This window comes from Passer domesticus, chromosome 6 (genome assembly GCF_036417665.1).
Source record: "Passer domesticus isolate bPasDom1 chromosome 6, bPasDom1.hap1, whole genome shotgun sequence".
NCBI classification, from domain to species: Eukaryota; Metazoa; Chordata; class Aves; order Passeriformes; family Passeridae; genus Passer; species Passer domesticus.
This window is the reverse complement of record NC_087479.1, coordinates 59,366,160-59,378,910: the sequence shown is the minus strand read 5'-3', so window position 1 is coordinate 59,378,910 and position 12,751 is coordinate 59,366,160. Positions and strand designations below refer to the sequence as shown.

General features: G+C 39.6%; 1 protein-coding gene across 23 annotated transcripts in view; it reads right to left on the bottom strand.

Moving 5' to 3' along the window:
• PPFIBP2 (PPFIA binding protein 2) overlaps nt 1–12,751 on the bottom strand; it is a 92,974-nt gene that overhangs the window by 3,682 nt on the left and 76,541 nt on the right. For 18 of the 23 annotated variants that reach the window (XR_010365301.1, XR_010365300.1, XM_064426115.1 and 15 more), the window contains 15 exons: nt 12,628–12,692; nt 11,832–11,900; nt 11,395–11,455; nt 9,828–9,869; nt 8,096–8,240; nt 6,651–6,683; nt 5,957–6,095; nt 5,195–5,323; nt 4,593–4,743; nt 4,319–4,430; nt 3,747–3,835; nt 2,903–3,025; nt 2,179–2,304; nt 1,144–1,332; nt 598–768 (listed from right to left, as the gene is read on the bottom strand). Coding sequence is in view for 21 of the 23 variants with exons in the window: in XM_064426115.1 (XP_064282185.1) it covers nt 598–768; nt 1,144–1,332; nt 2,179–2,304; nt 2,903–3,025; nt 3,747–3,835; nt 4,319–4,430; nt 4,593–4,743; nt 5,195–5,323; nt 5,957–6,095; nt 6,651–6,683; nt 8,096–8,240; nt 9,828–9,869; nt 11,395–11,455; nt 11,832–11,900; nt 12,628–12,692 (1,644 nt within the window). In the remaining 2 variants the exon portion in view is untranslated. Of the gene's footprint in view, nt 1–16; nt 769–1,143; nt 1,333–2,178; nt 2,305–2,902; nt 3,026–3,746; nt 3,836–4,318; nt 4,431–4,592; nt 4,744–5,194; nt 5,324–5,956; nt 6,096–6,650; nt 6,684–8,095; nt 8,241–9,827; nt 9,870–11,394; nt 11,456–11,831; nt 11,901–12,627; nt 12,693–12,751 lie in introns of those variants that run through there. The other 5 variants (XM_064426107.1, XM_064426124.1, XM_064426123.1 and 2 more) reach the window with 3 other exon arrangements.

Below are 12,751 nucleotides of genomic sequence, written 5' to 3'. Positions count from 1 at the left end.
TACTACATTACAAAAGTGAATTAACTACTGGTTTATTAATAATTTGTTAATTGCTGATGCATTGTCTTCACATATATTATCTAAACAGAACTACTCCCCCACTGTACACCATGAAAAAAAATTAGTTGGATTCTCTGATTACTGTCTGTTAAAAAATACAATCCAGTTGTACTTTAATATAACTCGATAGCTTTGTACAAGTTTGTCCAAATAAATTTATTACATTAAAAACCACCCATAAAGATAATGGAAAAAAAAATAGTGTGCCATACTAAAATTATGAAAGCTGGAAGTACAAAAGTCTTATGTTTCCTGCAACCACACCCTTGACTGACAAAATACCTCCATCTTCAGAGTGTAAAGGTGTCACAGTCCTGAAAAAGGGCTTGAGGATGGATGAGTTTATTATGATGTTGATTAGAAAAACCCCAACATTCTTAGTCTGGAACCCTTTCCAGTGTCCACAGCCAATACTTTTCTCTGTGAGTTCATGCGGATGTAGCAAAGAGTTTGTTATAGGGGAACATTTGGTTATTTGCAAGCTTTGGAATGCATGGAGAAGATGAGATGAGCATGGCATCAGTCTGTCTGTCCCACCTGATCCAGTTCCCTGTCAGTGAAAGGACTAAGTCCTTTGTAGCCACTGTAGTTTTTGGAAGTACCATTCGTAGCAGCAGGACTTGTATCCATAGGACAAATGTAGTCTGTTGATTCGTCAAACTTCTTTTTCCTTAAGTTTCCAAAATGCGAAAATCCAAGTTTCTTTGGCTAAAATAAGGAGTCAACACAAGTAGTTTGAGTATTCTGTAAACATTCAAAATCTTCCCCTTTTTCAATTACTGCTATAGCCTGGTCATTAGAGAACTTAGATTCTGAATTAATTACATTTGTTCTCATATTGGAGTTACAGTGGATATCAAATGTGTTTACATGATGCTCCTTCTAAGGAAAGGCAGAACAGATTGTTTGGTTGTTTTCAGGACCTGACTGAAGCAGATACATAGTAAAAGGTCTCGTATCTAGAATTAAGGGAAATGTAGCACTCCTAGAATTCACCTCTCCCTGCCCACCTTTGTCCCTTACTTCATAATTCGGAGTAGAGAAGTCTGACACTGACATCTCCTTTCTGACAGCAGCACCTACCCGAACTTTGGCAGTGGTGGTCAGAGGTGTGTATGCTGCTGACTCCATGGTTTCTCTTTTTTCTTGCTGTGCCTCTGGCCCAATTAACACGTTAAAATTGGTGGTGAGGTGGCGGCGCAGGAGGGTCTTTTGGGGTGGGATGTTCAGGAGCATGGCCAGCGTGTCGCCGTTGAAACGAGGTTCCAGAATCTGGGAAAAGGGCGGGATGTTTATTTTTTATATAAATATTTGCCATGATAAACTACTACAGTGCTTAGCAGAGGATTTCTCACTAAGTACCTGTTCACATTAGACCTTTTATAGCTCATTCATGATACTGGGGTTTAAATGGAAAATACCTGAAAGGAGCCAAGAAAAAATGCTCAGCGTGATCAGGCAAATATGTGTTTATATTCATCATCAAACCCATCAATATGTTCATATTTATCATCAAACTCATCAATATGTGTTTATATTTATCATCAAACCATACATTTGTTTGGGTTGAACAAGTTTCCTTTCAGAATTTTCTGCTCTGCTCAGGGTAAAAACTTAATCTTTGTATGATTTCTACCGTTGCATTTTTGCAAAAATTCTACAGCACTAGAATAATGGTATTTCAGAACACTGACATTACTGAGCTGCAAATAGTTCTGAATGTTTTGAATTAAAAAAATGTCATTCCTGACTGCTGTGATTTCAGGGCGGTTATTTAGCATGGCTCAGAGTTCTGGTACATCACTCAAAGAAACAGTGATGCCTTATCAAAAAGCAACTTTTGCACAGCACAGTTGAGGTTTCCTTTTCTGTGCTGCTCCCATACACTAGTGCAGAGCTCAGCTTTGATTACAGAAAGTGTTTTAGCTGTTCCTTTTTTATTTTGGCTTTCCTTTGTAAAATGAAGACACGTGGATCAGACAAAGAGGCTCCTTAGAAGGCCTGATCACGCTGTCACACTGCAGATGTGTTTGTTTCTTTCTGCTGGATGAACATCAGACAAAAGATGGTTCATATTACAGCCTGTCAATTTTCAAGAGTGAAATGGTAAATTCTTACGATCAGGCCCCCGTGCACTCCGCTGCCTCGAAGGTTGGGTGCATATTCTGCCAGATCCACTGATCTGAGCCATTCCATCACCCTGTGGTTGGACCACTGCACCACGTCGGAAGGAGAGACATTGTTCTGTTGGAGGGACCACAAAAGGTGATGACACCACAGCCTGCACTGTGTGAGTGTGCACAGCTCATATCTCAGATAAAACCAGCCTCCCTCCTTTTCCTCCAGGGGCACTTGTTCTTCCCTGACTGAGGGATTGTTTCTCTTCAAGGCCCCTTCAAGCAGTCTCTGATGAGATGGCAGACCTGGTCTAGTACTGATGAAACCCCATGTGTTGCATCAGGAGGTACAACAGCAGAGATTACAGATTGCAGGGATAAAAAGGGAACGGTTTGACAACAGGGTTATTGACAGTGTTTAATGCTAAGAAAAAACTGCTGATCAGGTAAAACCTTACAGATTTTAGAAATCAGGTCAGGCGAAGACAAATAATTCCAAATTATTCTCTTGGAAGAGGAATCAACTTTTTTCCCACTATGCAAGTAATTTCTGAAGAGAAATGCACGAGATTCAACTAGTAAGTGGCATAACTGTTACTTTAGGAGTAAGTCCCTAGAATCAATGATTCTGTTGTATCACTGTACACTGCTGACTTTCTATCCCCTTTGGCTGGGACCGGGTAATTTGTACTTGCTTAAAGTAATTTATTTCAACATTCTTTTACCTCCTCAACTGGCCTCCTGCGCAGACAGTGGGGATTGAAGCCGTTGACGTGCAGGACATGAATGGCACATTTAATACTCAGGTGATGCAGCTGACTGGTGACTTTCAGGAAGAGAAGGTCATTCTGTGAAGTAGAGAGACTTTTAGGCGGCAAAGAACACACAGCAAAACAGATATTCTCCCCAAGAAGAAAAAGTTTAAATTTGCTGTGTAGTTTTATATAACACTACAGTAACTGTGGTTTAGGAAAGACAAAAGTTTATACTTTAAAGAAGGTTTGGGTTTTATTAGGGTGGAAGTTTGGGTGGGGTTCTGCTCTTGGTTTGTTGGGTTTTTTTTTAGCATTGCACCATAGCAAGACCTGCCTAAAAAATGAAGGCAGGAGTGTAGCTTGTTAAGGCAAATCCAGGCCTTAATTAGCCAGCCTGGGGCAGAAGAATGGGAAGAAAACATTGGCTGTGTGTTCATGGTGTGCTGTGGATGTGGTCAGAGCTGTACAAATAACTGGATTTTCTGCTGTTACTTTGCTGAATATTGTTGCTAACTTGGTGTGGAGAACAACGAGCTCCAGAGGTTACACTTAAAACAAGTTATTTTACTGTTAATTGTGGTGTGTTACATGATATTGAAAGAAGGACTTTGCAGAAGTTAGCCCTAACATGTGACTTATTTTATGGACCTTGGGAACAAATTCCATGCACTAGGCAGCACAAAGGAGTTATTACTGGCACTATTTCTGTCTTGCAAAAATTCTTTAACTGCTCACATTCAAAGCAAAATTTTGAAAGTTTTTGCTTATTCAGAAGTTAAAATTGGTAAAACTGAGGAAAAAGGACTGTACTTACCACAGTTAAGTACTGCAACATCCTCCCATCTACTCTGGATTCATGAAACTGGTCTTTGTACTGAGGCAAGCCAATGTCATCCAGCCACCCTGCAGACATGAGAGCAATGGGGAACCAAATCCAGATCGGTGACAATGAAGCCCTTCTCCCCTCTTGCCTGGCTTCTTGTGAGGCATTCAGGTGGCTCATTCTACCTGTTCCCCTTTCCTGAGGACAGCCTCTTGCCAGCAGCCTGAAAGCAATTCCCACCACCAGCTCTGTCCACAGCAGCCCCGTGATATTTGACCTACAAGAGGTGATGGAGCACACCTTGTGCAGCACTAGGAGCTCTTCCTACACTGAGCCCACCCATTTGATTTCCTGCTGTCTGACAGAGCTCCCCAGGGGAGAGCATACCACAAGCTGTATGTTTGGATGTCAAGAACAACACAAAAATCCTCAATTCTTCTACGGGGAAACTTAGTGCTTTTTGGAAAAAGTCTGGTAAGTGCTTGAACATGAATCAGGCTGCCCTGTCATAGAGGTGGGAGAAATTCCTTCCCAGCCAACTCCAGGAGAGTCCAAACACTTACGAGTCACCCAGATATGATCAAGTTGTGCAGACTTCTCATCTTGTTTTGCATTTATAGCTTTAATGGCCAAAACCAATTTCTTCCTGTGCAGTGGATGCTTTATTCCCATTTCCTGCAACAAAAAACATTAACAAAAAGTTTGCCCTACCTCTGGCTCTTTTCCTCATGCGAGGTAACTCTGAAAATTGATACTGTGGATTTCAGAAAGGTAGAGCCAATGGTTTGGAGGGGCCTGGTGGGACAGAAGCAGCAGGCAGAGAGAAGCAGTGATTACCTTTTCCATGTCCTGAGGTGTGGCAGTTAACAGCGTGTGGCCTGATGTCACCCACTGCCGGGCAAAAATCACGTACTGGCCCAGGCCAAAGTCCTCCAGCCAGTTACAAACTCTTTCAGTGCTCCACTGAGCAAAGGGGGCATTGTGGTCGCTGAAAAGCACAAGAAACATCGGGAAAATCTTAAAAGGAAAGAAGGAATGTCCCTACTGGAAAGCTCATGGTGTGCCAGAGGCAGCACAGCAGCTGATCTGTCAGGGTGCTGAGTTCTGGGGTGTCCTGGGAATTTGGCAGCCCAGCCACAACCTGTGAAAAGCTGCAGTGGGAAAAGAGGGAAAAGGGAATTGCTGAATCCTCATTGTTATGCAGATGAGGAGATAATAATTATCCTTGTTCTTTAACAAGGTGAAATTTCTGACACTCCACCAAGCAGCTGCAACCTGCAGCTGGAGGAGAGCAGGCAGGGGATGATTTTGCTGCCAGGGAAATTCATTCCAGCTGTTGTGGAACTCCATGTGGACCAAAGTCCCCAAGAGGAGGGTTGGGCTGTTGGGCACATTTGACAGCACCGGGCTGTGCCAGGGGGAGGAGGAGGAGCTGTTACCTCTTCTGGCCCTTGGTGTCCTTGGATCGGGACAAGCGAGGTCCAGCTGTAGCCCGGAGACCTCCCCTGCGAAACTCCGCCAGGCCCAGGTCGTCTGCAGGGAAGTTACCTGACTGAGTTCTTCGTATTCTTGCAAGACAAGAGTGCCACGACAGGACTGTTAGCTGCTGACAGAGGATGTTTGTTCTGCATGGAAACTACAGTGGCAAGTAACAGCTCTGTGCATCTCCCTGGAAACCGCAAATGCCAAATTCCACAGGCAGATGAAGGAGTTCTAGGAAATTCAGTCTGGCCCTAACTCTGGAGGAAAATAAAGGAGCTCTGCAGAGCAGCTGTAACACTTTGATCCAATTAATAATCCAGACTTGGAAATGGCTGCTGTTGCTGAAGCAGATCAAGTGGACACAGTGCAACTGTGCCCTGCTTTCTGTTCCTTGTTTTCCCCTTTCTTTTTTACCTGGTGTCTTTTGTAATAAGCAAATTGCTACAATTTAATTTTTCATGGCTAATAAAACTGCTGGCATGCTAAATTAATAGCATTAAGATGACAGCAGTGCCTTATTTCTTTCACCAGCATGATGCTGTGAACACTCCCAACATTTTTTCCACCCCCCTGTGTACAGGACACGCCTGTGCAATTCCAGAACTGTTTTCTCTCCCCAGATTTTAGGTTATCCTTGCTATGGATAATTCTAGATTTTTCTGGGAATTCATTCTCAGCTGAAATGCTTTGACAGTGAATAAAAACAAAAATGATCTTACTTTCCCCAGATTTTCTTGATCCCTTTTGGACTCTTTCTGTTTTCTGGAGCCCACGGAGATTGTGGACCTGAATCCGTTCCCGAAGAGAGAGGTGAAAGGTCATCTGAGACCACTGTGCCATCCATGCTCTCTGTTTCTCCTGGGTTAAGAACAGTATTACAGTCACATTTTATACTCATTACTGATAAAGTTGTTGTCTGGGAGGCTGATGTTTAAATGCAGGACATGATACAAAAGTACAAATACCTATAAAATTATTATTTTATTTAAAATAACCAAACATGATCAGAAGGTGAAAAAAACAGCTGGATATTTGATTAAAAAAAAGAAAATAATAAAACATTGGGTAAAAAAATTCTGTTATTTCAGTCTTTTCTATTTAACTACATTATTTGAATTAGTTTCAGGTCTTCTTGCCTGCTCTTAATACCTCAACTCCTCCATCAAAATCAGTGGGAATTTTTCTAAATTCAGTGAAAACAGAATGAAACCAAGAATAAGTGTCATAAAAAGATACCCCTTGTGAATGCCACACAGCAGGAGCTATTACTTCATTTCAGTACTGCACGTAAGGAGTTCAGCCTAGAGGGCCCAGCTGGGATTAGTATTTCATAGGGAAAGGGAGAGGGAAAGGAAAAAACCAAAGTAAGCAGCAAACTGAGTGTTAAAGTTGCATCTTGTTTGGATACAGTACCTAGCACGGGTGCACTGACACTCCTGCCGCGATCTTCAGTCATCCCAAGAAGCAGAAAGCCAGATGGAGAAGCAAAGAAGATACAAAACACCAGCAAAATAAAGTTACAGAAGGGCAAAGTAGTTAAGCTAAGCACTAAAAGCAGAAACAAAAAGTAAAAGAAGCAGTTATGCTCAATGTGGAAGTGAATATGCATTGGTGTGCACAAGCCCCAAGAACTCTGTACAGATCATCTTAAACAGGTAGGGATGGAAATGGATCTGTTGGGGCTTTCCTAATTATTCTTGGAAAGTTTCAGCTCTTTAAGCAAGGACTACAGAGCTCTACGAAGCCTGCAGAGTATCTGAAATGAAGCAGTGGCTAAGATTGCATCAAATTGCTCTGAAATACAGAATTGGAGGTGGAATGAATTCACTGCATGTGCAAGAAACAAACCAACCTGCAGAAAAAATCCTCTTAACTCAGTGTATTTAAGAAGCCATTGCTTGTTTCTAGAAAAAAGAAAATTTTCCTTTTCAAGCTCACCCACCCTTGGATAATCCTGCAGTTAGACACTTCAGCATGGCTCATGCTTTGCCTGCAAAGTTGCCATCACAGAAAAAAAGTTCTTTCAAAACCCCTAAACAACCACAACCTATTGCAACCTTGAAACTGCAGTGTGCTAGCAGCTTTACGGACCATGAGGCTTTAAAATGAACCAACCCCCACCAAAGGAAAAAAACTACAGCCAAACAAAAAAAAACCCCAAAAAAACCAACAACAAAAAAACCAAAACCCACTGTAACTTTTTAAGTGCAGGAAGACTTCAGAATCACAAGGGTAACTCTTGTGCCCAAGCTCCCAAGCCCTTCAGTCCTAAAAAAAAATACCTGGTCCTGTGCCTCACTCTTAACTCCTTTTTGTCAATAAATCTGTGCTTAAGGTGCCACTGGAAAGAAATTAATTCAGGATTCCACAGGGCTGTGGTTGTGGAATGGAAATATATTTGTAGTTTCAAAATCAACAGATGCTTTTCTGCATGCAGTAAATTAAATTTTCACTAGTGGGTCCTCCACAGCTAAGCAACCAACAGTGCTGATAGAAGGATTTTTATCCAAAATGTTAATGTTTTTTATGGTTGTACTGTGAATTTTCTGATGGCATTGTCAGGTGCAACAGAAAAAAAAAAAACAACTCAAAATTAAACTCATCCCTCATTCTGCCATGAGCAGAATATGGGAAATTTTAGGAATATTTGGGAAAAATATGTCAATGTTTCTGGTATTTGTTAAAAAAAAAAAAAAAAAAAAAAAAAAAAAAGAAAGAAAGAAGTAGTAGGGCATTCCCTAAATGAACCACGTGAACATCACAGTGCATTGTCCTGGCACAGCAGATTCCATCCCACGCCACGTTCCAGCCCCTCAAACAGTTTGGATTGTCCCTCTGGGAGTGGCATGGGTACATACTCAGGCCAGGCACGCCGTTGTCATCGTTGTCACTGGTGCCACATCCCTCTGGGGAGCTGTACATTCCCTGCTCCCCGTTCTGCAGGGCTCGGGGCAGCTTTCCTGGCAGCGTTTGGTACTTGCTGCCTTTCCCCACTGGCTTACTCTGTTGTTTTTAAAAGAGGGAAAGATAAAATAAATACAAAATTCAAATTGCTCGCAGCATCTGCAATCTGGTACACAATGTTCTTAAAGCTGAGAAAAAAGTATGGTTCAAAATGACTCCACTCCCTGCATGCTCCTGCTTGCAGACAACTCGATTTAAAGCCACCCATCAGCTGACAGTTCCCCAGCTAAGACACAGCCTTGCCTTCCCTCATCTGCTCCTCCCACTTCATCCACTCTGCATTGCTTTAAAATATTAATGTGAAATATTACCTGGTTTTGCCATAAGAATTTTTATAGCTGTCTCCCTTTGCTCCAACACTCTGTCACTATTTAATTGATCTTACCAAGGTCAACTTTGATAGCACCAAAAACATGTTTAGTTATTTCTCAGATAATTTTTTCCCCACCAGACAGAAAGTTTCTGCCTCACAACTGTATCTTGCTGGAATTCAACCCAAAAGTATTTGTACACCTCAAATTTCCACCACCATATTTCCCAGCACCATTAATAACAGTAATAGAATCAAAACCAAAGTTAAGGTACAGAAATTTAACTTTTGTAAGGACAAAAATCTCTTTGCATAGACAGAATTGTACATGTGATTTTTTTTTTTTTTAAGAATAACAGCTAAATACAATTGCCAGTTCTATCACAGAACCTAATTTTCCTTGCATTCAAGTGATATCTACATGGGCACCTTGCTCCTTTTACAAGGGCAGATGAAATGTTCCCATAAATCTGATAGTTTTGAGCCTAATAAGTTCCTTTTCCAGGCAAAGCACGTGTTTTACAGAGATACTTTTGCCTACAGTTTTGGAAATGGATTGTTGGGATTTCTTCAGCACTGAATCTAGAGGAAAAGATGGACAAGCCAACACTGGGTGAAGGCTGCAGGACAGGGATGCTTTTTGAGACAAGAGTGAACCTGCAGCTCCAGCTGCCATTAAATTATGAGGGGGAGTGGTGTACATCCAGTATGTGTTTTGGAATAAACCCCCATGGTAAATGTTTCAGTATCAGAATGGATGTTTCATAGGAAAACTTTGCACTGGGAATATGCAGACTATATTCAGTACAAAGGAAAGCACAGTGTGCTCCTATTCGTAACCCCGTTCCAACAAATTTTTTTTCAAAACATTGTCTGTGACGGGATGATACATTAAAAATGCTATGAGATAACCACTGCTATATCTGTTCTTACTCCAAGGCCTAGAGGATTCTTTGGATACCACAACTGCAGGCCAGATTGCTCAGGTCCTCAAACCCTGCTCCTTTTTGGCAACTGCAGGAGTAGATCCCAGCTTGTACCAAAAATATTGTAAGAGTAGAGAAATTGTGTCTTACATCAGCAGTGTGTATTCTGAGAGTGACTGACCTCAGCTTCATGTAACAAGCTTCTAGATGAAAAGTAAAAAACCAAAACATTTCCCTCTCAAATCTTTACCCCGTGTTGTTTGTCAGCACTGGAACTATGCAAACATTTTGAAGAGAAAAGGAATATAAAATGCAAACCAGCCATACCATCACAGCACATCACACCACACCACACCAGAGAATTGTTAGGGAAGGTTGCAGTTAATATACCTCTTGTTCTACAACAGGCTGTGCTGGTTTTCCATCTACATACTATGGAGTTTCAGGGAGGGCAATTTCAAAGTTTTGTGGAAAAAAGCAACAGACAAATGTTAGTATTAACATACATACATGGAACATCAAACGTAGTCTTATTGCTATAGAGATGGTGCTTAATGTATGGACAATATACTACAAGGACTGTTACCTCTTAATTTCATCTCAACCCAATATTTAATACTAATTGTGTTTGTTCATTCCCCACTCTATAAAATTGCTGTTTATGTTCTGATGTGATCAAAGGAATTTTGCTATTTTCAGGTTTCTGGGTGGTCCCTTTAGAGTTGCTTTGAGCTGGGAACACAGCAGCTGTTTAATAGACCAATATGAAAACAATTGACATAAAATAATACACACAATCCTGTATGGATCCAGCTGAAACCATAAAGAGCTCTGACAGAAACCAAACGATAAAAATTCCACCACAGTTAGGTCAGGGACATCGATGTGGTTTATTATTTTATTACTATTATTGCTGGAAGCAGTGGGAATTTGAGCTTTGAGCAAGGCAGAATAATTCCAGCATAAATGTGTAGGTCCAGCCTTATCACAGCATATCACAGAGACAAATTCAGATTTTTGGTTTAAGACAAGAAAATAACTAAAAGTTGTGACAAGAAAACATTTAGCAGTTCTCTATGGAATGAAATGTTAGTTCTGATTTGTCACAGGGGTGAGTACAATCAAACAAATGCAGCACAAATTTCATTCTACTTGGTCACTATCCTCTCCAGCAATTCAAGAAAAATAAGAAATATGTAAGAAAAAATTTAAAAAATTTAAGAACTGGAGCAATCATATGACTGGTATCTGGTTTCAAAGGCATTGCTGGGTCTAGGTCACCTGGTATTAAGCCTAATTTGGGTACAGAAAACAACAACAGTCCCACAAAGCAGAATTACAGAAGTCTAGAAAAACGTCAGTGTACATGATGACAAAACAAGACTGTGGACCACAATGTAACAAGACTTTACAAACTGGGAAGTTTTATTCTAGAGTGGAATTAAAGCCCTTGATGTGCCCCAGCTGCTTTAACTCAGGCTGCCAACTTCAGGAAAGCCATTTCAGAAAACTCAGGGAAAACACTGCTACATGCACACACCCAAAAACGAATCCTATGTGGAAATACCCAGTCCCAACATTTAGCTACTTTCAGGATTAGCTGCCTTAATATTTTTGGTGACCTGGAAGTAAAATATATTTAAAAAAAACCCCTATAAACAAAATAATACTGCAGTTTAACAAAATGACTCCTCATTATTTCTTGTATTCCACGTAAATATTTTTGTTTCTCTCAGGGCAAAAACTGAATTTGAAGGTGTATCCACATGGGTGTGTCAATCAGTTTGGAAATTGTGGGGCGGGGGGAAGAACCTGAGCTGTTTTAAGGCTCTTTCCCCATATACAGTTAGTGGTGTTTAAAGTTACTGTATGCGTAACAAAAATAGTATTTATACTTGATCTTTGTCTTTTAGTTGAAACATTAAACACCAGAAGCTGTGATTACAAATAAACCAACCTTTTCCAAGGATTCGCTCTGCAAGTCTTCTAAACTACTTGATTTTTTTTTCTGTGGGACCCTTAAAAAAGGGAAAAAAGCTGCAGTTAATACAACACGGTTTGTCTGCATATCACCACGGTCTCATACACAGCAGCTGCATAAATCACATAATGTCTGCATAAAACATAGCTCAGAATTAAGATATTTGTTTATTTTATTGTGTTTTCAGTCTGAAAATCATGGCATTGAGAACAGCAATAGATGAAGGCAGAAGGAGCAACAAGGCATCCTCTGACCAGCAGTGAAATGCAGCCAGGCCCAGTGGGCAGCTGGAGCCTTGTTCCTCTAGATGATTTTAGAAACTCTTGACAAGCACAGCAGTAACTCTGTGCAACATTTAGGGATTTTAGAAAGGAAAATTGTTTTACATTTTGATGAAAGTAACTTGTTCTTACCTATTTGTGACTTCCAAAGATTCTTCCTGCTGAGAGGTTAAATTACTTGAGGATACTGGAATGCTTCCACTTTAAACAGAAATAAATTTACATATAAATATATGATATAGAAACATAAATATATATTATATGTTATAGAATATAAATACAAATATATATATATGTATATATATATAACATAATGTAATACAATACAGATTATATATATTATATAATTATAGATTATATATTTATAATACAATCCAAATATATTTATATTATAATATATATTATATAAATATATAATGTATGTTATATTAAAATGATGATTTATTCCTATAATTTAAACCTTAAACATCTAAGCACTGCAAATGTAATATAATATATATTTTATATTATATATTTATAATATAAATATTTATATTATAAATTTATATAATATAAAGATTTAAGATATGATATATAAAAATGCTGATTTATTCCTATAATTTAAACCTTAAACATCTAAGCATTGCAAATGTAATATAATATATATTTTATATTATATATTTATAATATAAAATATTTATACTATAAATATATATAATATAAAGATTTAAGATATATAAAAATATATATATATTTATGATATATAAAAATGCTGATTTATTCCTATAATTTAAACCTTAAACATCTAAGCATTGACAAGCACAGCTTTCACAAGTGCCCCAAACTGCAGCAAAGCCAAGAACAGTCAAGGGAAGCTGCCAACACTTAAACAGTCTATAAATACAATAAATAATACAATTTAGCACCCCAGGAGACAGAAAGGTCTTGCCTGATTTCCACGGCTTTGTGTGGCCCTGGAGGGAGCAGAGCTGGTGACAAATCTCCTGCAGAGGCCTGGGGAAGATACAAGAGTTTCTAGCCTGTAGCTCTGGTGTCTTCTGCTGAATCTACTG